Source organism: Benincasa hispida, chromosome 3, assembly GCF_009727055.1.
Source record: "Benincasa hispida cultivar B227 chromosome 3, ASM972705v1, whole genome shotgun sequence".
In the NCBI taxonomy this organism is placed as follows: Eukaryota; Viridiplantae; Streptophyta; class Magnoliopsida; order Cucurbitales; family Cucurbitaceae; genus Benincasa; species Benincasa hispida.
The window spans coordinates 1,518,955-1,543,222 of NC_052351.1; the positions used below are offsets into that span (position 1 = coordinate 1,518,955).

The window sequence follows — 24,268 nt, forward strand, 5'->3', positions numbered from 1 at the left end:
CTATAGGTTATATGTTATATTTTATGTAGCATAAAGTTTAATATATATTATATGATAACGTGGTTATCATATAAATATATATTGATGTTTTTAAAATAAAATTTATTTTAATAAATTATCCTCCCCTTTTTCTCTCTATTGTGTGTCTGTGGGAAAAGTGTGAAGAGGGTTACAATCTTTTTCTTTCCTTGAGTTTAAGGATGAAGAAGACATAGAAAAATCTATGAGAAAAGTTCTCAAGATCTCACCCTCTCCTTCCTTTCAATCATTTTTCCTAAAATTCCAAAATACCAAGAGCCCGCAACTCCTTAGATTCTCATCCTAGAGAGTACAGATGAATCCTTCGTGGTAGTGGCTAACTAGGGTTTCGAGTTCGTTGTAATTTTGGAGAAGAGGATTAGATCGTCAAGGGTTAGTATTCTCCATCTTCTTTTTTCTCATTTTTAATATGCGTGCTGTAAATTTTGAATTGTTGATTAATGCATAATCTTTCTGTATTATTCTATAAAATTTAAGGTTCTGTAAAAATTGGGATTTGGGACCGATCCCCGCTTCCGCTTAAGGATCTTCACCGGTTCCCTTCATAGTCCTAGTTGGACTATGACTAATTGTTCATTGGAGAGATCAGATGGTACTTAAAGAGTTAGATGTAGTTACAGGGGTAAAACGATAATTTTGGCCCAACTGTATCAAATTGTGAAGGGTCTACGCATCGTTGATTGGTTATATCCAAAGGACACAAAAATATATCTATAGTGCGAAGAGTGTCTTTAGTTGAGTGATCGACAGTTAATGAAGATTGATTAAGTTAATTGAAGAGTTTAATTAGTTAATCAAGTATCATTGAAGCTTCATTCTACAGGTCCATAAGGTCCCATCGTTAGCTCAATAAGAACTAATGAGAATTAATTTTTTTCGTGTAATTTGAATTGTGAAATTAATTAAGGAAAATTAATTATACAAGATACAATTAAATAAGGTATATTTATATATTATAAAGTATAATGTATGGTGATACATGATATAATTTAATGAAAGAAATAAACATTTGAATGTGAATGCTTGTTATATGAATGTGATTCATATAAAAACTATATGTTAAAATTAACGTGAATGTGATTCATATTAAATATAGGTAGTTTTATGAGAGAAATAATTATTTAAATATGATTCAAATATTAATAATATGAATGTGATTCATATAAAAATCATAAGTTAAAATTAATATGAATATGATTCATATTAATACTATAGGTCTATATGAGAATATTATGAACTATAGGTCATATTATATGTGATATAATATAAACTATAGTATAGGTTATATACCAATGGTTTAATATTAATATATACTAAATTAGTTAATATATATTATTATATTAGTTTCTTTAGCCATGAATTGTTTCTGTAATTCTAAATAGCCTAACATGCTGTAGCAATAAACACACATTTCACTACTATATTTCATTTTTCATTTCATACTCTATATTAGTCTCTTTTTTCTTTTGAGGTTTTTGCAACTTTATTATTTAAGAAAATAATACTAAAAATATTGAAAAACCAAAAAAAACCTATAAACTAACATAAATGTATGCAATTAATGACGTCGATTTTTTTTTAAACCCATGTATGCAATGGATGGTTTCAAAACAAAATCTAAAAGTGAAGATATTGTAACAACAATAAATCAATAAAAAAAATTCTATGCCTTTTTTTTTTTTTTTTTTTTTGAAAAATGAAGGAAAAAAACATGTATGCCGAAGTTTTTATTTGTTTTAAAATAAAAAAATATTTAACAAAAAAATTGATGGTTTTGTAATTTTCCTATCAAAGGATAAAATATGAAAAGGAAATAATGTGTGGAAATTTTCAGATACTTTTTAAAAATATATATATATTATGGTATGATACTTCTCAAACCTACCAGATTCAAAATAAATTATGTAATAAAAACATTCAAAATTTTCAAATTAAAAATAATAAAAATCAATAATAACTAATTGTGATAAGGTTGGAAAGAAAACTACAAAAATTGATGAATAAAAAATAAAGTTGTTTGAGATATTTTTGAAAATATACCTTAAAAGTTAATTCATTTAACATCGAGTAAGTGCGAAAATTTATAGGAGGATAAAATAAGTTATTCAAGTCGTTGATATTATTCCAACTTTTTAGTACAATATTATTTTAATCTAGATTTAAAAAGGTTTGAAAATTGTTATTAGAGTAATAAACTTGAAAATTGTTTGTTTTAACACAAGGTCAACTTAATTCAAATTAATAAGGAGAATGGAACAATTATAGTTGGTTAATTAAGCATTAAGGACAAGTATTAAAATAGAAGTATGACGAAGAGAGAGGCAACCATCTTAGTAATTACGCCTACACGCAGCGAAAATAGAATTTTCTTGTCCCACCGATCCACAGCCGTCATCTCACACGAAATGGATAGGCCCTACAAATACTATTCTACTCAAACATTAGACCGCCACTTTTTTCTTTTTCTTAATATTACTTTAATTTTTATACTTTTTGTTTTGGCTCTCGTTTTTAAATGGTTCATTTTATTTCTTATATTTTTAATTTTAGATTATTTTAGTTTCTATATTTTAAAAATATTCATTTTAGTTCTTATACTTTTAATTTTTATTCATTTTGACTCTTATATTTTTAAGAAATTGGCATTTTGATCCCTTCATTTTCATTTTAAAATATAAAAATGGTCGTTTTTTTAAGTTCAAGGATCAAAGTAAACATTTTTAAACTATAGGGACCAAAATGAATTAAAGTTGAAAAGTTGAAAGTATAAGAACCAAAATGAACCTTTCGAAAGTAGAGTGACCAAAATGAACAAAAATCAAAAGTACAAGGACCAAAGTAGTATTTAAATATTTTTTTTTCTATGAGTTTCAAATATTAAATGCATTTTCTCATTTAGTTTTAAATTTTATTTTTTTAGTTTAAATTTTTAATAATAGTTGCATTTGGTGTCAAAGTAAGTTTAGCTCGATAGTATTTGCATGATTTTCATCTTAAGAGATCGGATGTTCACTTTTTGACCCCATAGTTATGTTGTACTAAAGAAAAATATATTTGAATCTTTCAAATTTTAAAATATATCTTAAGTATCTAAATTTGTGAGAATGGGTTTAAAAAGTCAAATAGAATATTTTTTTAATTTTATTAATTATATGACATTTTAAATTAGAAAATAAATTTTTTAAAAAATACATATTCTCACTGCCCTCTTTCACTCCTTTTTCCTCTTCACTTCTTTCTTCTTCTTCACTTGCTTTAGAAAAGAGATGAAAAAGTAATTAATTTTAGAACACTAATTATGCTTTCAATATGTTCAAAGATTGTTACTTTATTATATTTCTGTCAACTCTTTTTGCAAATCATGTCATTTAAAATTCAAATATCCTATTGAAATAGAGAAGTTATGATTTATTTTTTTTCATATTATTCTTCTTTTACTAACCCAACTAGGGAATGAGAATGGAGGGAGGAGAGAGATGAGAAAATGGATGTAGTTTTTTTAAGAAATTGTTTTTAATTTAAACTATAGTATCATTATCTAAGATAATAAAAAAAAAATACTTTACAGAAATTTTAATATAATTTCAAAAAAGTTATATTTAAAAAAAAAAACGAATACAACTACTCTTAAAATCGTATATAGATAATTCAAAGACCAAACATATCTAATTCTTCAAAATTCATGGACTAAAAGATAATTTTTCTTTATTGTTATTATTAAGTTCGACCATATTGTGTTCATGTTGGTTTGTATAAGCTCTGATTAAGATTACATAAGTGAGAGAAAATATCTCAATTAGTATGAATTTTTTTGATAAAGTCCATAGCAAAATAAAAAATGTTGATGCATAAAGTAGATAATATCAGAATATGTGTGGAGATATGTGGAGAGTGCTAGTTTTGTTTCTTATAGAATATTATCCATCGCCTATTGTGCAAGCAAGTATTATTTATTAAAAAAAACGAGAGCTCTACGAATCAAATTAAAGACAAAAATCTAACATAATAACTGATGTGTAAAAATCAAAAGACATTTTTACCATTGATTTGAACAAAGAAAGTAAATCATTTACCCAACAATTTAAAGGTTTAAATATTCTTTTGGTCCTTAAAGTCTGAATAATATTCTATTTTGGTTTCTACATTTTTAAAATGTTTGTTTTAGTCCCTTTGAATATTATTTTATTTTGGTCTCTAAACTTTTACAAATGACCGTATTAGTCCCTAAATTTTTAAAAAGTACTTATTTTGGTTCATGATATATTAAGATTTTGTTAATTTTTAACAAAATTTCGAGGTGACTTGTATTTTTGGTTGATTAGGCTACTAAATAAGTTAGGTATACTAAAAAATCTAAAGTTTCAATTTTGAATAAGATGGCAAAGCAGGAGAATTTAAAAGACACTTTTAATTCAAAATTTTGGTCGTTCAATGTTTTAGAGTGTTGGTTGTTGACATCTTACTTCACCTTCATATTGCTCAATACATGTAGAACCTAGTCATCCAAAAATACAAATTCCCTCCTATTTCTATTGAAAAGTTAACATTTTAATCGTATTAACCAAAATAAATAAATACTTTCAAAAAAGTTTAGAGACTAACATGAAAGTTCTTGAAAATTTATAGATCAAAATAGAACCCGATTCAAAATCTATGACCTATTTAATTTAAACCTAATTTAAACTTGATTGTTTTTAAATTCACCACAGAATTGTCTTTGTACAGTTTAACCAAACTTTATAACACCACTTCTACTTGAGAACCGAACGAGTGGAAGGAGTAAAACTTCTTGAGGGTGGAAATAACAATTTCTACACGTTTGACCAATCAAAACCGCGGAGACTAAAACGCAATAACGACTCGTCCAAACACGAAATTACTAAAATACCCTCGACAAATATCAGAAACCCTTCCAAATCTTCGCTCACCCAGTTATTTAGGCTTTTTTTTTTCCTTGAGAAAATAATTTAGGCGTCTTCCTTACCATTTTCCTTTTTCTTTTATATTGAACAACGCTTGAAATATTTAACTTGACTCGTAAGCCTCAAGCAAATGGCCGAACTCGCCCTTCCCTCCTCTGTATAAATAAACAACCGTATTCAAACCGAGTCGATACCGAGTCGAAGAAAGAGAAAAAAGAAAGGTTTTAGAGAGAGAAACAGAGCACTGATGGATGATGCAATTGACAGGAAGAAGACGAAGAAGAGGAGAGCATTCAGCTTCCAGAGGCTAAGAGATTCGTGGAAGTGGAAATTCCTTAGAGATTTCAAGTGGAAGAGATTGAATCTCCAGATCGGTTTCTTTGATGCTATAATCTTCCGAATCGTTTCTCTGTTTGAGGCCATTGCTTTGGTAGGCATCGCCGGTTTCTTCTTCCTTTGTTGTGGCGGTTGCCGCTTCTGATCGATTCTCGATCAATTTGTATGTGCTTCCCAATTAACCGAATTCTGTATGTATTTGTTAATTGTTATAAAACTTTTCTTCCTCTTCAGTATTCTTTTCAAGGATTCTTAATTCGTTCGTTAATTCCGACTCTGCAACCGAAAATAATGTCGATCGGCTTTCGAATTACGCTTCTCTGTGGTTTAGAATGAACTCGTTAATCGAGCAAAACTCTGGAGTTCGAGTTGAATTCAATTCATTATAAAATCGTATTGAAGATGTCTTTGTTGGTTTGGATATGAATTTGGAAAGAATTTAGGTCATATTGAATATAATTTTCACGAGAGTGGAGAGATGAATAAATTAGGTCAGAATATTGTTAGTGAGAACGAAGATGTCATCGACGGCGGCGAAGAAGGAAGAGTGATTATGATGGAAGGATTGAATAATCCTTTTTCCAACTGTCTTCAATTATTCGAATATTAGAGCCTTTCACGTTTGTGTCTTCTCTGGCAATATTCACTTCTCTTTTATCTTTTAATAGAATTTTACTTAAAGCTTTGGGAATTAGGATTCGGGCAGCCGATATTGACATAATGTCAAACAAAAATAGTAGTACATGTTGAGCATTTTCATAAATAATTACAAGGGATAAAATAAGAAATGAGAAAATTCTCAAATTTCTCTACTTTCTCCTATTTGTGTGGAATTTGTTCCATGTGTATTTTTAAGATGTGGCAATTAGGATGTGGATTTACATGGATATTAAACTTAAAAATTTACAAAGTACATGGACAACATAAAAAGTGACACATGGCTTTTGGAACACTAAGTAATGAGCATCTATTTATTATTATAATATTTATAATACTCCCTCTTAAATGCTCATATATATATATATATAATATGTCTCTTAAAACCTTACTAGGAAAAACTCAATGGGAAAAAACTTTAGTGAAGAAAAAAGAATACATATTTCATATAATATATACTCCTAAAAAAATATAATATATTTACTCCCCTTCATGAATACATCACTTTAAGATCTCTGAGTCGCTGCACTCTAATGTTGTGCACCATTTTTTCAAAAATTGTGGTTGGTAATGCCTTTGTAAATAAGTCTACCAGATTATCTTTCGAACAAATTTTTGTTGTAGAGTGATATTGTCATTTTCTTCAAGATCATGAGTGTGGAAAAGTTTCTATGAAATATATTTTGTTATATCTCCTTTAATATATCCTCATTTGATTTGGGCTATGTGAGTTGTATTGTCTTCGTATAAAATTGTTGGAAGATTTTTATTAGAAGACAGGTCATACGTTTCACGAATGTGTTGAGTCATTGAACTTAGTCATACACATTCTCGATTAGTCTCGTGAATTGCAAGAATTTCAGCATGATTTGAGGAAGTGACCGTTATAGTCTACTTCACCGATCATCATGATATAGCAGTTCCTCCACATGTGAACAAATAACCTGTTTGAGATCTAGCTTTGTATGGATCGGATAAATATCCAGAATCTGTATAACTAACTAGATCAAAATTTAATTTATTTGAATAAAACAAACCTATATCGATTGTTCATCGGAGATAACGAAGTATATGCTTACTTCTGGTCCAATGTCTTTTTATAGGAGAAGAATTATATCTAGCTAATAAATTTACTGAAAATGCAATATATGGTCTTGTATTATTAGCAAGATACATAAGTGCACTAATTGCACTAAGATATGGTACTTTAGGACCAAGAAATTCTTCGTTATCTTCTCAAGGTTGAAATACATATTTCTTTATATCCAATGAACGGATTTCCATTGAAATATTTAATGGATGTGCTTTGTCTATATAAAATCTTTTCAAAATATTTCCTGTATAAGTTGACTGATAGATAAATATTTCATCTGCTAAATTGCAAACCAATGCAAAAAAAAAAATTTTTTCAAGATCTTCCATCTCAAATTTTTTCTTAAGATATTCTATTGTCTTTGAAAACTCTTCGGGAGTTCCAATTATATTCAAGTCATTAAAATATGCAGTTATAATAACAAATCTTGATTGTGATTTCTTTATAAAAACACATGAATAAATTAGATTATTTTGATATCATTCTTTCAATAAATATCCACTCAGACGATTGTACCACATCCGTCCTGATTGTTTCAATCCATATAATGGTCTTTGTAACTTTTATAAATATCATTATCGGGAATTTGATGTATATGTTTTAGGTACCTTAAATCCTTATGGGATTCTCATATAAATATCATTATCAAGATATCCATATAAATATGTTGTGACTACATCCATAAGATGCATATCCAGACTTTTATACACAGTCAAGCCAATTGAATATCTTAATTGCATCAACAACCGGAGAGTACGTTTCCTCAAAATCAATATCAGGTATTTATGAAAAACCTTGTGCAACTAGTCTTACTTTATATCTTGTGACCTCATTATTTTCATTTCTTTTTCTCACAAATACCCATTGGTATCCCACAGGTTTAACATCTTCTGGTGTTCGGACTACTAATCCAAAAACCTAACATTTTAAAAGTGAGTTTAATTCTGCCTGGATTGCTTCTTTCCGCTGAAACCAATCTTTCGATATTCTTCAACAGATTTTGGTTTAGATCCTCATTTTCAGATATAATATCAAGAGCAATATTATACGCAAAAATGTTATCAATAATTACATTAGTTCGATTCCGTCTTTTTCCTATCATGAAATAGTTTATTGAAATCCCATTATTATCTTTAGGTATTTCACCTTCCTCACTAGTCACGTCGAGGATTTCTTCATGGATATTTACATCCCCAACCACGTCTTTTTCACTATTAATTATTTTTCATTTTCGAGGATTTTTATCTTTGGAACCTACTGGTCTACCACGCTTCTGGCATATTCCAGACTCATTACTGACAACTTGTTGTGTTGAGATATCAATTTTTGATGCAGCATTTGCATTTGGTATACGCAACTTAGTTATTTTCTTTGCATCTATAAATGCATCTAGTAATTGATTTGCTATATTTTGCAAATGAATTATTTTCTGAACTTCAAGTTCATAATGATCTATATGGGGATCTAAATGAGACGATAACAATGCATTGCATGTAATTTTTTTTTCCAACTTCTTAATTCCTCCTCCTAATATTGGAAAAATTGTCTCATTAAAATGATAATCAGCAAATCGTGCAGTAAAAAATCACCCATCAAAGGTTCAAGATATTTAATAATTGATGGGGAATCATATCCAACATGCATTCCTAACCTCCTTTGAGGACCCATCTTAGTGCGTTGGAGTGCAATTGGAACATATACTGCACACCCAAAAATTCTCAGATGGGAAATATTTGGCTCATGACCATGTCCATAAGCTAATTGTAATGGCGAGTACTTATGATAAGTTATTGGCCTAATGCGTACAAGTGATGCTGCATGCGAAATAACATGTCCCCATACAGATGAAGAAAGCTTAGCTCTCATAAGTAATGGTCTTGCAATTAATTGCAAATGTTTTATAAATGATTCTACTAAACCATGTTGTGTATAAACATGAGCTATAGGATGTTCAACACTTATCCCAATTGACATACGATAATTATCAAAAGCTGGAGATGTAAATTCACCATCATTATCAAGACGAATGGTCTTAGTTGTATAATCTGGAAATTGTGCACTTAACTTAATTATTTGAGCAAGTAATCTTATAAATGCAAGATTTCGACTTGATAATAAGCATTTGTGTGACCATCTACTTGATGCATCTATTAATACCATAAAATATCTAAATGGTCCACTTGGTGGGTTAATAGATCTACATATATCACCATGAATTCATTCTAAAAATGCAGGTTATTCGGTTCTCACTTTAGCTAGTGATGGTCTAATTATCAATTTTCCTTGAGAGCAAGCATCACATGATAATTCATTAAATTGAAGAATCTTCTGGCTTTTTAATGGATGCCCATTTGAATTCTCAATAATTCTTCTCATCATTATAGATCCTGGATGACCCAAACGGTCATGCCAAATTGTAAATATGTTTGGATTCATAAACTTTAGGCTCATTGTTGCATATGTTTCAATTACTCGTATATGAGTATAATATAATCCAGAAGATAAAACAGACAACTCTTTCAATATACGTTTTTCATTTGAGACAGTGGATATGATATATAAATATTCCACATTATTCTTACTATCAATGTCAATATGATAACCATTGCAATGTATATCTTTGAAATTTAGAAGAATTATCTTTGATTGACTTGTTGGGAATGGTGTCCTAAATCTTCTGGTAGTCCCGTAGTTTGTAAACTATGTAATCATATTGTTATTAATAAAATAAATGTTATTTTTATAAGCATTTACTCAATCCAATAAACTAAGATCTGAGGTTATTTTATGTAACTTAAGCATGTATGTGGAGACATATAAGTGGGTCGTGCCTTTAGTGATAACCTAAATGGTTTGTAGTATATGGATAAAGAAGAGATACTTTATCCTTGTAACACTACAAATACGACCCGCTTTGTAGATGTTACAAGTGTTGTAAAGTGCTACAAATGATATGATCCTGATCATTCATGTGGAGACATACAAGTGAGGGTATCCTATACAAAGAGTGTATAAGACCGGACCATGAAATGATTAGTCTCTTTATATAACGCGTTGATAATTGAAACTTACATTTCACTAGGATGACCATAGGTGACATGACTTGAATCCTGAGTGAGTCGGGAACTCCTGCCTATGAGAACGGTCATTTGATTTGTATGGGTGAGAGTGGCCAGATTGCCAATTTAACAAGCCTACCATTTTGGGGATTCATCTGATTGGGGAGTTAAGAACTCAACTATACAAGACAGAATTCACCCTTCCCTGAAGCATGAGTAAGTAGATAAATTGCTCCCTTAAGGGCTAATTCTGGGTTTTGAACATAGTGGTCACACCCTCTCTTGGGAAGAGAGGACTCAATCATAGTGGGACTATGAATTATTGTTCATTAGAGAAATCAGTGGTACTTAAGGAGTTAAATGTAACTATAGGGGCAAAATGGTAATTTGGCTCAGATGTATTTACGAGTGATTTGTGAAAGGTCATCGCACTGTTGATTGGTTATATCCAATGGACACACAAATATATCTGTAGTGCGAATAGTGCAACTGTCAGTCTTTAGTAGAGTGCCCGGATGGTGGATATCGTGATTAAAGAGTTTAATCAGTTATTCACATACCGTCGGAGCTTCAAGCTAAAGGTTCATAAGGTCCCCTCGGTAGCTCAATGGGTTCAAGTTGAGAATAAGATTTTAGGTTAATTTGAAGTGTTCAAATTAACAAGAAGAAATTTGATTATATATAATATAATTAAATTGATTCAATTATATATGATATAATTGATATGATGTATGTGATAAATTATTTAAGTGGAAGAATTAATATAAATATGATTTATATTAAATACCATAAAATAAAAAAGAACTATGGTTTATATGTTGCATATGATGCAATATTAAAACTATAGGTTATAAATATAATATGATAAGTTAGTTATTGTATTTATTTATAATTTATTAATTATATGATAATTAATCATTCTTTTTCTTAATAACCGACTTGAGTGGGAGGTTATTTGCGGTTTTATGGTAACTGTAAGCTAAAAGGAAAAATTGTTTTTCAAATCAGTCATTCGAATCATTCTCACAAAAACACTATCGAGTAAAAGGTGTTTTTACTAAACGATAGCTTTAGATCCTAAACGATCAAGTATCGAGTTTACTATACGATAGTCACTCGTTGCTACACGATCGAGTATCAAGTCTATACAATGAGCTTCTTCTTCTTCACGATCGTTTGATCGCATACTCGATCGTTTACCTTCTTCATTCCTCTATCCAAAATCATACAGAGCCTACAACTCCTAGATTCTCACACCGAGAATACCGAGGTAACCTTGTGGTGGTGTCGAGTTCTGTTCGAGGATCGAGGATCGAGTTCTACTCGTTGGTGATCGAGGATCTTCCAGTTATTCGTTGAGATCGAGTTCTGGTTGCGTTTGAGTTCTTGTTTGGACGTGTTAGTGACTGACCGAGGGAAATACGTGAAGAAAGAGTTCTTCAAAGGTATTATACCTGATCCCTTTATATTTACTTAAGAAGCATGTTGTAATTTATTCTTTATGCATAACTGTTTCTGTATGACTGTAAATGTATATGTTCTTTCTCAATGGAGTTTGGAACTATTCGCTTCCACTCACTGGTTCTATAGCTATAGAGTTCCTTCAATTGGTATCAGAGCCAGGTTGTTCTGATATTCCAAATTCCATTGTTGTATTGAATTTCATTTACAGTCTTGGTGGGTTTTAAGTATTCTACAATACATTTAAGTATTAAGTGTAGTTGTGGATGTTGTTGATGGATGTTTTCAGGATAATTGCCTCTGCTTAAAGCTTTCTTTACATTTTCAAAGTTAATTTGTAAGGACCTCAGTGTTTTTGGGCATAATTAACAAGCAATCAAGTTTGTATTCAAGTTTTTGTTTTGTTTGAGTCGTTCGTGATGAAGCTTCAGATGTATAGAGATGCTGTTTACTTCGAGAAAGAAGACCAAAGGTTGGTCGCATCGTGTAGCCCAGGCTAAATGATCATTTAGATTTAACTATGTGGTCGTGTAGAAAAGTTTAACTCGATCATGTAGTATTTGCTAAACGATCGCATGACTGATGCTACGTGATCGAGTAAAGAGTTTACTTGATCGTGTTGTGTTGGCTACTCGTTCGCGTAGACGTTCGGGGTAAATGATCACATAAAGTATATGATACTCGACGCATGGTGCGCGCACTAAATGATCGTGTAGGCCAGGACTAAATCATAAATTTTAAAAGCTCATATAACCAAATAATACAACTTTGAAAGCTAAGTTTATGGGGCAAAATAAAGATTTGAGTAGAAAATTAGTGAATATTGTTTTGATATAACTTTAGTAAACGATTCAATCATATAATGATAGAGACAATAAAATAGTTTTTGAATGTTGAATGAAACCATAAGATGTAAAATCAAATGCACAAAATTAAACATCTAAACATTTGGTTAGTGTCACTTCGACTTTTCCTAGGTTAGGTATACATTTAATGACATACCATTGCATTGAATGTCAAAACTTTCTCTATATTATTTTAAAAATTAGAATGTCACTGTTGATTTTATTTGTCACTAGTCGGTAAAGGTGTGTTTGGGGCAATAACTATCTTAAGACTATAATAACCATCTCTTACTGTAGTAAATATTATTTTATATTTCTCGATTAACTATAGTCAACACTATCTTAAAACTTTTATTTACTAACGTTTTTACTATTTTACATTCATTATTTTTTTTATTTTTTGCTACAGTGTTTACTATTTCCTTATCAAACTAAAATAGTTTATACTTCAGACATATATTATTATAACTCAAATTAAAATAATATACACCTCAAATACAAATTATTATAACACAATCATAATAACCTACGACTATAATAACTAATTCCTTGTCCCAAATACCCTTAAGTTTTTACAGATTATTTATAACAGTTTGAAGAAAGGTTAAATAAAATTTAATTGTACTAAAAAATATATAATATGATATAAATCTTGATCAAATGTGCGAAAAAAAAAATCTTCTTGATATAAGATATTCTTCAACAGTCAACATCTTGTAGTTTAATTTAGATATGTTACATATTTGAAACTTTTTCAGGTTTTTATTTTCTTGATAATGATAATTATTAAAATATTGAAGTGAAATTATATATATACAGATGTATATTGTTGTGTAGATGACGTTGACAAATAAATTAGTAGTGTATATTAGGAACAAAATGATATGTTTAGCTGAACTATAACAAATAAAAAAAAAGGTCCGATTTATTCAAAGTCAAACTCTTATTTGGTCTAAACTAATTATTGAAATATCTCAGAAATAAAGGATAACTTGCATTACAAGTTATTGTCAATTTGCAATGTATAATAAGTTTTTTTATTCAAGTTTGATGGCATATAGTTTTAAATTTCGAAGTACTAACTAGAGCTATATATTTAGGTGTGTAGTTTTGACAAATTTATGCAAATTAACTATCTTCATTAACGTATACGTTGCACAAATGTCACATTCTTTTTCCTTTTCTTTTTTAAAGTCACATTCTAATTGTTATTTAATGTAAAAAAAATTTATTGAAGCTTTAACAATATCACAAATCCAAAAGTCCACCTTTTCAATGATTATGGTAGGTTGGTACTATGGTACTACATATAAATCACTTGTAAAATTATTACAAGTTTAGTTTAATTTTTTATCCAAATATTTATTATTATCTTAAATGTTGATAGTTTGATTCCTCTTTCTTCAAAATGATTCAACTAAAAAAAATCATTTCAAGAATTTTTTTTAAGAAAAATAAAAGATAAATAAAACTATCAAATAATATAGAATATTACGATCAAGTAACTATTAATTTCAACACAAAATATATCATAAACATCTTGTACGACATTATTCACAAAATTAAATACTTATCAATATTTAAATTTTTATCACTCATTCACGAAAAAACCTATTCTAAATTTTGTTGGAACATATTGTTAGCTCAAAAATTGAGAATAAAAAGTTTCAAAATTAAAAGAATACAAGCCAAGAGTGACCATAATAATTAAAATATCATTATCTAATTTAACTGACATAAAATTTGTATTATCAACTTGATCTAATATATAAAATTCGCCTTCATTTTTATTTTTCTTTTGATTGAGTATTTTAAAAAATATTCACATTTTGACCGTCCAAGCTAATTTACAAACTACTCGACTTTTGTTTTGTTGGATTATTGTGATACTTATTCTCAAGATTGATAATTATCCCAATTAAGTTTCTATTGACTTCAATATCTCATATATATTCTTGTCTCTTTTTAGTTATGATAATTAGGAGATTTATACAAATTATCTTGTTAATTGTAATTCATCAATTACCTGATTTACGAACCATTTATAATCTTTTACTCGAAGAAAAGAGAACAACTAGCATATATTCTATTAAGTTAAATTGAGTTTAACTTAATGATGGTTGAGATGTTTTTTATCTTCTTGTTAAATATATATATATATATATATATTAAAAAAAAGTCGCGTGAGCATTTGGTTAAAATCGTCGAACTTCGATGCATAAATATCTTCTTCAGAGGAGGCTCTGTAGCAGAAGGATAACTGCCGGAGGCACCGTTTTCTTATCCATTCCCGCCCGCTTCTTCTTCTTCTTTAACCTCGCCTCTGAAACCCCATCTACAGAAAAGGATGCAGACCTCATTCTGCTCCGCATCTTCTTCTTCTTCCCTTGCCATTTTGAAGCTCAACCAAAACCCTCTTCTGGGCCATCTTGTTTCTACACCGCGTTTCTCCCTCAAAAGAAGACCCGCTTTGACCACTCGAGCACTTCTATCAGCTCATAGAGAATCAGTTCTGAAGGATTTTCATGAGCGACGAGCTCTCAAGGTAAACCTATTTTCAGGTTTCTTCTACTGATAATCTCTGTTTAGCCGAAGGAAGGAACACGTTCCCATTTGAGGATACCGCAATTGAGTTTGGAATTTGAGAAAGATTAGGTTTAATTTGGCTATTTTTAGTTTGTTTCTGTCACTTAACTACACACCATTGCAACCCATTAATAATAATCAAAATAATAAAAAAAACTCTCAAGTAAGATAGTGTTCGTGAGTAACCAAGAAAGGGGTGATTATAGCGAACATCTAGCTCTATTTTGAGTTTGATTACCTCTTTATCTATCTAAGTCTGTAATGCAATTGCATTGTGTGGATTTCAGATTATTTCAGGTCTGCAGAACTTGGACAGGGAAAATGTGGCTTCTGTAGTCACTGCAGCAGACAAGGTGAGTTATTTGGTGTAATTTATCAAACCATTTAGTTTTTTGTTTTTGGAATTAAACTTATAAACAGTAATCTACTTATGATTTTCTTTGTTTGTAAACATCTGTTTTCAAAATTCAAGCAATTTTTTTTTAACTTATTTTTGTTTCTATTATTGTCTAGAAACGATGAAAAATCAAGCACGATTTACAGAAACAAAGAAAACAAACAATTATCAAACCAGCCATATAGTCTTCATGGTTCATGGGTTGAATGTCAATAATTGAATTTATAGTTAAACTCACATGTAAAATGGTATATTAGGAATAAATGTAGTGATATCCACCCTATGAAGCACAGACATAGATACAAATACGATAGAATACGGCGATACGCCAATTTTAAAAAAAAAACTAGGATACCGATACGTTGTAGATACGTTTTATTTTTCTTAAAAAAAATCTAGAATATAGATCAATTTAGTATCATACAAGTTAATGACAATAATACAAAATACAATACAAACACTGAAATAAAACACAAAAAACAACCTCTAAGATATTGAAATAAAATAGACAATAAAAGGCAATAGAAAAGTAATTCATATTGATCAGAGAAGAAGAAGAAGATTAGAGAGAGAAGTATGAAGATAAACAAAAAACTTCTTTATTGAATTATTGAAGATATTCAAGTGAGTTATATTTTGGTGGATTGGGACTCAAATATGAAGATGAAGATTAGATGATTCTAGAGTTTAGTCTTTTTTTTTTTCCTTCTAATTTTAGATTCGAGTAGTGAGCTTTTTGAATAGGCTGCCTAGTTTTAGATTTGGAAAGATTAGATGAGTTGCTTATCTTTTTTCTTTAAAAAAAAAGTAAGCATAAAAATAGATACGTCAAATCGCGTGTCAGATATGTATCTGATACGGATTCTTTGTCTCACATGAAGTATCTGTGTTTCATATATAATCCACCTTAAAAGGTAACAATTTTAAGTTCTGGGGTACTGGTAATTTAACATACATCATTTATAAACCATCTATAAGCAATGAACTCAGGGTTGGAAAGGGAAGGAAAGTTGTCTTTGAAATGTATTGTTGTAGAACTGTCTCACTAAACCAAAGGCTATATCCAAAGTTACCATGTATAAACAAAATAGAAATCAAGAACTGCCCATGAAACCTATGATTATACAAGCCCTATGGTCGTTTTTTTTCCTTTCTTATCTCCATGATTGTCTTCTTGATTCTTCATTCTAGTGCTAAGCTATTATAGTTTTACAGTGAGTTCAACTATAATACTTTTCTCATCAGATATGGAAGTTCTTACTTCTATTTCAAGGTTTCTTCAACATGTTACTGTCGTTCATTTTCAGGGGGGAGCTACTCATGTCGATATAGCTTGCGATGCAGAGTTAGTGAAGCTTGCAATTAGCTTAACTTCTCTTCCAGTAAGTTAATGAACTTTAAATTCTAAAGAGTCTACGTCACACTCTTCTGAAAACGATTCATCCATCCTATCTCTGCATGTTACAGGTTTGTGTTTCATCTGTGGATCCAGCAGAATTCTTACCTGCTGTTGAAGCTGGAGCATTAATGGTTTGTCCCCAATTAATTGCTTTCAATTTTCTCTGAGTTATGCATACTTCACTTTAAAGAAGAATTTTCTCAAGCAGTAACAACCCTATCGAGAGTACATTCCTAACAATGAAACTAATTGAAAATTGCAGGTAGAAATTGGAAACTATGATTCATTTTACGAGGCGGGAATAGTTTTCTCTGCAGATCAGGTACAAGGCATTACGATAGCATTATGAACATGTTTATGTTTGAAGCATCTAAAAACTAATATTGCATTTCGTTGAAACAATTTCCAAGCAAGAAAAACTTAAATAATATGATGGCTAAGAGGCTAAAAGCTCAAATAGATTATAATCAAATTCAATTGATGTTTCGTTCGTGAATAAAACTACTCGATCCATACATTCTAATATTTGAATGATGTTTCTGTGATGTAGATATTAAATTTAACAAAAGAGACTAGGAGGTTACTACCGTCTGTGGCCTTATCAGTCACCGTGCCCCACACACTTGGACTTCCTGATCAGGTTAGAGCAGGGGCTGAATGCAAGTTAAGGAATTTTTCACCATTCTCATTGTAGTTGTACTAACTGAAACTTTGAGATATAAACAGGTCAAGCTGGCAGAGTTGCTGGAACAGGAAGGTGTTGACATTATACAAACTGAAGGAGGAAAATGTTCTCATCCTTCAAAATCTGGCATTCTCGGCTTGATCGAGAAGGTAGGATGCAGAATCTACTGGTCAAGAACTATACGATATTTATTTTACAGAGCCTAAATTAACACCATGTTTCAAGATGAGTGTGTGGCAATCTTTTCCCAAAACCAAAATAAAAGCTGAAGTTCAGAAAATCAATACAAGTTGGAGAAATGACTCTTTAATTGAAATATCTACCCTCTGCCAGGGCATATCAACATTAATTTGATAGGAAACTAGATGTTTAATGAAATGTAAACGACAAAAACTTACAAAATAGCCAGGTAATTCGAGGAACTTGGACCCTCTCTTGAGATCTCTCTCAAGTCCTAATTTACTAACCAAAATATTGACTAACTACTCCCTTCCTCTGCCTCTCTATTTATAACCAAATACCACAACAACTTCTCTAACTAATTACCTAATAACATGCTAATACCACTGTAATACCATTCCTATCAGAATTCTCTGCTTAATACGGCTCAAGTTTTCCCCTTAACAAAGGTCTTTTCTGATTTTTGATATTCAGACTCTTCTCTGCTAAACTATGAAAAAGCAAGGGTGAAGAGTCTCTCTTAGTCTTATATAACTTCATTAAATATGTCCTCTAGCAAAAGCCTAGTGAAGTACATATACCAGTCTTATATGACTGCAACTCTACCGTTTGAATTTCTCGTTGATGTAAATATTGTAACTTGCCTCTTTGGTTTTGATAATTACAGGCAGCGCCCACACTAGCAGCTGCATATTCAATCTCGAGGGCTGTTAAGATTCCCGTCATGTGTTCGTCTGGATTAAGTGCTGTCACAGCACCAATGGCTATCACTGCTGGAGCTGCAGGCGTGGTATGTTATTCTTTCCTGACCTCTCTCTCTATATAGTCTGCTCAGATTGCAATTCTGGGTTTGTGAGTTAATGTTTATAATAGAGAGAAATGATGTTGATATCTTTCTATAACACAGGGTGTGGGATCGGCAGTTAACAAGCTCAATGATGTCGTAGCGATGATTGCAGAGGTTAGGAGCATTGCTGATTCGATAGCGCCATCAGCTGCCCAGATTAGCAGGCCCAATAGCGTGATTTTCAATTTGTAGATTTGTTTCTCTTGTGCATTTGGGAATATTAGTTTCCCTTTGCCAGGGCACAATAGGAAACATTTGCCCTCTAAGTTGAGAGCCCCCCTTTATTTGGCTTTCCCCATGATATGCCTTTTTGTTAAGGCTTCAACTACTGATTCCTATTGCTTCCTCCTCCTATGTTATTACACAATAATTGCATACAACATTTTAGTTTCTGGAAGGACGAAGGATCGAACCGGAATTTATCACGTGTTTCAAAGATGATGATGATATTTCAGAGCAGTCAGCATTTTCGGGATAAGAATTGGATAAGAATTCAAATCTGCAAGTCACTCACATTGCAATATTCTGGTTGAGAAGCACTCAATCTACACCACACCACATGTTTCAAAGATGACTTTTCTGTAGCAGTAAGTATTTTCCTGCATAGAAGCATATTTTTCTGTAGCAGGCCGCATAGAAGCATATTTAGGAGTAAAATAGTTAAGATCAATTTTGTCATTTTCAACATTGAATTGATTTTGAGTGATTAAATGTGTATTTTGGAATAATTTTAAATATGATAAAAGTGATTTTAACTATTTTAAAATCACGTCAAAATGGGTATAGATAAAATGGTAGTGTCTACACTATTAACTTTGAAATCATATTTATATTTGATTCCCCCACCGTACATATTGTCAAACAAAAGAATAATAAAAGAGTCAGAAAGTAAAAATAAAAAATCATTCTCAAACATACACTCAAATCACATTGGCTAAAAAGCATTGTTGAAGGGATCCAAAAAAAATACTGTCAAAGAGAAACCTTGTATAATAAGACATTAAATCTAGAGTAGGGTACATAATATAGGCTTAGATTGGAATTACGCTAACTTAAACTCCATCCCGTTTAATAACCATTTTGTTTTTTATTTTTGGTTTTTAAAAATTAAGCTTATTTTGATCTCATTTCTTGCAATGATTTGCATTTTTATTAAGTACAGTGGTTAAATTTTTAGTCAAATTCTACAACTAAAAATAAAATTATAGAAGTTACTTTTTTAATTTTCAAATTTTAATTTGATTTTTTAAACCATTGATAAAGAATAGAAAATAAAGAAAGAAATTTGGATATAGGAGTAGAGTATATAAGCTTAATTAAAAAAAATAAAAATAAAAAAAATTAAATAATTATCAAACGAAACCTTAATAATTACGTTTTTAAAATAATTAGTTATACATGATTTTTTTTTATTTTTTTATTTTTTAAATAATAGCATTCGGATCGGTTTCAATTTTAAACCTAAAAATGTAGTACACAAATATTGGTTATTATTAGGGTAATCAAAAGTGGATCCGTGGCGCAATGGTAGCGCGTCTGACTCCAGATCAGAAGGTTGCGTGTTCGATTCACGTCGGGTTCAAATTTACCTTTTTATTTTTTATTTTTTATTTTTTATTTTTTATTTTTTATTTATTTTATTTTTTTTATAGTACATTTAATTTGAATTCGAAATGCGATTTTATATAAATTTACCAAGTTTTGATTCTCCAACAATAGCTTTTTCCTCTAACAGTAACAAACGCCATCCCGATCGGGGCATAGTCTTTTGGAGTTGGCATAAAGCAATTACAAACATTTGGTTAACAAATGAAGCGAGTTCTAACTTAAAAATAAACATTGAACTCTTTGATGGATATTGTAAGGCCCGATCTAAATCTAACTAATTATCTATAAATAAAAAAAGGCCATTTGCAGCAGAAATTAATACAGAAAATAAATTAGTTCTAAAAAGACACGAAAAGAAAAGGGGAAAATATTGTTGCCCTTGAACGAGCTCTTCCCCAGCTCTATTCATCAATCTCCCAATCTTCCTCAGATTCTTGATCTAATCCACTTTCCTGCATTGGGTTGTGTAAAAGCTCATTCTCTGTTTTTATCTTACAAAACATTGAATTAGTTTGCTGTTCAATGAGAAAATTAGCAAACCAAGACAGAGCTTACCTTCCTCTTCTTGTATTCTGCCATGGCTTTATCAAACTCTGCACGTTTCTGTGTGGCAATATCATAATATTGTACTTTTTCCTGGTATAAGAAACCAACCAAATACATGGAACGTTTAAGATATTGCTCTCTTTTGGAGGGAAAAAAAATTAACTTAACTTCTACGATGCCATCGACTTCCATAATGAAGATTTCAAGTCTTAATTAGAACTAATAACCTAAAAGACAAAGCCAGATTGAACGTAGCATACATTTAGTATTGTAATTAATATGTTAACAGATATACCATCATAGCGTCTAATTTTGATGAAGTGTTATCCAGCTGCATGATATATATTTTTTTTTCTTTTGACAGAGAAACAATAATCAGCTGCGTTATCCTTGCGACTTTTCAATACCCCCCAAGCAACAATAACAATGTAAAAACCCCATACTTATGCATATGTCATTGTCATCTGAAGAAAGCTTGAAGGTAGTTCAATACAAAGCAAATTGCTAAGATTCATAAAGATCTAAGTTTTGGGTAGGAAACCAAATTGAAGTATTCTATCAATCACTAAATTTGAGACAAAGTTAAGCATTGATAGAACATGAACCTCATACGTCATTGTTTTCCATTTCTCCCCACAAGCCTTGCCAACCTGATGTATGGAATCACAAAAAAGCATCAAGGTAACAATTGACTAAGTGTGAAAGGATAAACAGATGGGAGGAAACCCCACAAATCCTGAGGGACTAGCATTGAACTTTCCCAAACTTACATCACGCATTGTCTTGACATCTGGATTCTGTTCTTGAAATTCCTTGCGGAAGTCATCCCTTGAGAATGATAATACAATTTAGTTCTGTAAGCTATAAGTCCTAAATGGTGCCAGGTTTCATCAAATATAGTATTAAAACATGCGTGCTAAGAAGACTAATGGAAAGTTTCCCTAGCTATCCCATGCTGAATATGAACGTAAAAGTGAAAATCAACCTTGCAAGATTTAGAAATCAAGAGTCTGCTAAAGATGTCTGCTATCAACTCTAAAAAGAATGAAACTTTAGCTCAATATGCTACTTCATATACCTATCATTGAAACTTACAGCAGTTGCTGACGCAGTTCTTTATCTGTTCTTCCACTCAAGATACTACCAACATTTCAATTAGATTCTCAAAATTACGAGTTCCAAATCAGCATGAGTTCACCAAAGCATGTAAGTATCATTTCGTAGGTGTATACTTGAGCAGGATATCTTTAAAGATCTCAAAAGCTTTCGATGTAGTTGCAATATCAAACCATGTCTAAACTAATATATACATATGAGGCATGAAAAATACAGGCTACATCAAAATCAACAGCATTTAACGCACGTACCACTTAACCCCATTCAGTTTAAAGTTAAAGAAACACCGCTTCTTTTTTTTTTTTTTAAAGAAGCATTTGGCAAACATATTTAAGATGACAATCATGATGGTCAGAATAACAAAAAGATGAACGAGATGCATTATATATAAGCAGATGGGCGTTACGTTTGCAGATTGCAAGTACTTCATATTGAAGCCACTTACAAACCAAACAATCAACAACCAAACCAAGATTTTCATGATGTTTTACATCCCCACGTTAATATGTGTGCATAGGAACCATGAAACTTCCTACGTCTTTTAATATGTGCGCATTAGAACCATGAAAATGCCTACCACTTACACACTTCAAGTGCTAAACAAAATAAATTCATAAATGAGATGACAGTAAGAGAAGGGATCGTACAGAAAGTAAAAGAAAGCAGTAGGTGGTTTCTTTGGCTTATTGACGTCAAATTTATCATTTTTTTTCTTCTGCTTTGATTTTGGCTTCTTAATTGTCTTCGTTCTCTTATTATCCGTGTTAAATCTGCTAGCTTTTGCTGCCCTTTTCATCTCTTCGCTTCTTTTTACACATAATCCCGTGTCCCTGAATGTTTCCACAAAATTTGTAATGAGCAGGGGGAATTATGGATCCTTGGCAATCATTTTAAATATACATTTGCATTAACAGAATAAACTACAAAAGCCCAAATGGGTAGAAATTCATTAACTGCTTCCTGTTGGGAAAACACGAAATTCAACCTAACTGCTAGGAAAAGAACCTCCACAACAGGAAGAATGATTAGAAAATAATTGACAGATTAAAATAAAATGATGGAACTAGGAAGCGCATGAATTTACCTAGAGAATTCTAAAACTGGAAAAAAAAAAAATCATGGCACACCACAAAGAAATCTGCAAGAGCACTCTCTCCAATCCCGATCACAGAAGCATTCTCTCAAAAAGAATTAATTAGCACAATCAAGTTTAAAGTGTTTCTAACAGAGACTTAAAACTAATGTTATGGGCTCCTATGGTGCTTTCAGTCCATCACTCGCTTGAATCTTGCGGACAACTACTATTTTAATGTTTGGACACAACCCACACTTCCCCATTAATATTTTTACCTAAAATTGGAAGGGATAGTTGAAAAGCAGCAACTCAGAGTTCAAGTCACTATAACTTTAAGACAGAAACGAAGCACTTGAAAAGAACTAAAGTAGCTATACAGCTTTAGATAAGAAGTTCCATGTACTCGTTATGCGTAATTACTTTGTTTCACGGTCTTTTCTGGTTCTTGTAAACCAATGGAAACTTCAGAAGCATAGCTCGAAAAATGATGACTGAATTTAAACAAGAGACGTATCAGAGGAATAGTATTTACTCTGGAGACGCTTCTTCAAAAGCTTCGGAAGAATCATGCGCAGAAGCTGAAGGTGATTTTTGGGGCTTTTTCGCTTTCGCCATTGTTCTGCGCCGTTGTGCTCTCCCTTAGTCTTCAATTGGCAAAGCTCGGCCCGGACTCGCTCTTGCCGAGTGCGAGTTTGGACCGGCTAGGAGTGCCCTTTTGTTTGTTTCACGACGGACATAATTAGACTGTTTTTTGTTTTTTTTCCCCTTTTTCCATAATATTTTTAAAGGAAAAAAAATGAAAATGTTTAAAAGTTCTTAATAGAGTTGGCAAACCGAAACAGGGCGGGTATGATTCTTCGTCCCATCTCGAGATTTTGCCCCCATCCCCGTTCACCTCCCCACCATTTGAAGTGCGAGGACGGAGGTGAGAATTCTTCATCGGGGAAACGGGTCCTATCCTTTTCCCTTTTGTTTTCTATTGGGACCTTTTTTAAAAAATACCTTTTTCCTTAAAATTCTATTTGGTTTGGCTCACTTCAATTGAGCTAGATTAAAAATTAGGCTAAAGGTAAAAAGTTAAATATCTAATATACATTTTTAAAAACCTAATCGGGACGGGGTCGGGGCAGGATACCCTCCTCATCCTTGTCCCAATTTGACCCATACCTGATCAAACTCGGGATTCCCCATTCCGATCAAGGCGGGGCGTTGCAAGGAATTTTACCTATTCTATATTGAAAAGTAAATCTTTTTTTTTTTAAATGACCACTTTTTCTTAAAATATTTAAATTTTTACACGCAATCAATCTTTTCCTTATATGTAAATTTTCCCTCAGTTATTTTTAGTACATAAACATCGTAGAATATAAAATATGTGAAGTTTCTTTATTGTGTTTATCAAAAAAAAAAAAAAAAA

At 31.2% G+C, this 24,268-nt stretch overlaps 2 protein-coding genes and 1 non-coding gene across 4 annotated transcripts; 2 read left to right on the forward strand and 1 right to left on the reverse strand.

Moving 5' to 3' along the window:
- Nucleotides 1-14,606: 14,606 nt before the first annotated feature.
- Nucleotides 14,607-18,984, forward strand: LOC120072690 (uncharacterized protein ycf23-like). The gene is made up of 9 exons (XM_039025141.1): nt 14,607-14,957; nt 15,286-15,351; nt 16,703-16,777; nt 16,863-16,925; nt 17,057-17,116; nt 17,345-17,434; nt 17,521-17,628; nt 18,327-18,449; nt 18,567-18,984. The coding sequence occupies exons 1-9, from the start codon at nt 14,760-14,762 to the stop codon at nt 18,696-18,698; spliced, it is 915 nt and encodes a 304-aa protein (XP_038881069.1). The 5' UTR covers nt 14,607-14,759; the 3' UTR covers nt 18,699-18,984.
- Nucleotides 18,985-20,016: 1,032 nt separating this feature from the next.
- TRNAW-CCA lies at nt 20,017-20,088 on the forward strand. Its single transcript has one exon. It is a non-coding gene; the product is annotated as a tRNA-Trp (tRNA).
- Nucleotides 20,089-20,205: 117 nt separating this feature from the next.
- Nucleotides 20,206-23,692, reverse strand: LOC120072680 (high mobility group B protein 14). Of its 2 annotated transcripts, none has more exons than XM_039025122.1 (6): nt 23,384-23,692; nt 22,424-22,606; nt 21,431-21,488; nt 21,273-21,310; nt 20,670-20,750; nt 20,206-20,566 (listed from the first exon to the last, which is right to left on the reverse strand). In XM_039025122.1, the coding sequence occupies exons 1-6, from the start codon at nt 23,464-23,466 to the stop codon at nt 20,554-20,556; spliced, it is 456 nt and encodes a 151-aa protein (XP_038881050.1). In that variant the 5' UTR covers nt 23,467-23,692; the 3' UTR covers nt 20,206-20,553. The 2 variants fall into 2 exon arrangements, with proteins under 2 accessions (XP_038881050.1, XP_038881049.1); XM_039025121.1 differs by having other exon boundaries at nt 21,266-21,310; nt 23,384-23,669.
- Between the last annotated feature and the right edge of the window lie 576 nt (nt 23,693-24,268).

Bases quoted from the DNA above. Each gene is read 5' to 3' on its own strand.
- LOC120072690 (XM_039025141.1), top strand. From the start codon at position 14,760: ATGCAGACCTCATTCTGCTCCGCATCTTCTTCTTCTTCCCTTGCCATT. The intron at 14,958-15,285 runs GTAAACCTATTT...TGTGGATTTCAG, and splicing joins ATGAGCGACGAGCTCTCAAG to ATTATTTCAGGTCTGCAGAA. The intron at 17,435-17,520 runs GTTAGAGCAGGG...AGATATAAACAG, and splicing joins CACTTGGACTTCCTGATCAG to GTCAAGCTGGCAGAGTTGCT.
- LOC120072680 (XM_039025121.1), bottom strand. From the start codon at position 23,466: ATGGCGAAAGCGAAAAAGCCCCAAAAATCACCTTCAGCTTCTGCGCAT. The intron at 22,607-23,383 runs GTAAATACTATT...GGAAACATTCAG, and splicing joins TTTGAAGAAGCGTCTCCAGA to GGACACGGGATTATGTGTAA. The intron at 21,489-22,423 runs GTACGATCCCTT...ATCATTCTCAAG, and splicing joins ACTGCTTTCTTTTACTTTCT to GGATGACTTCCGCAAGGAAT.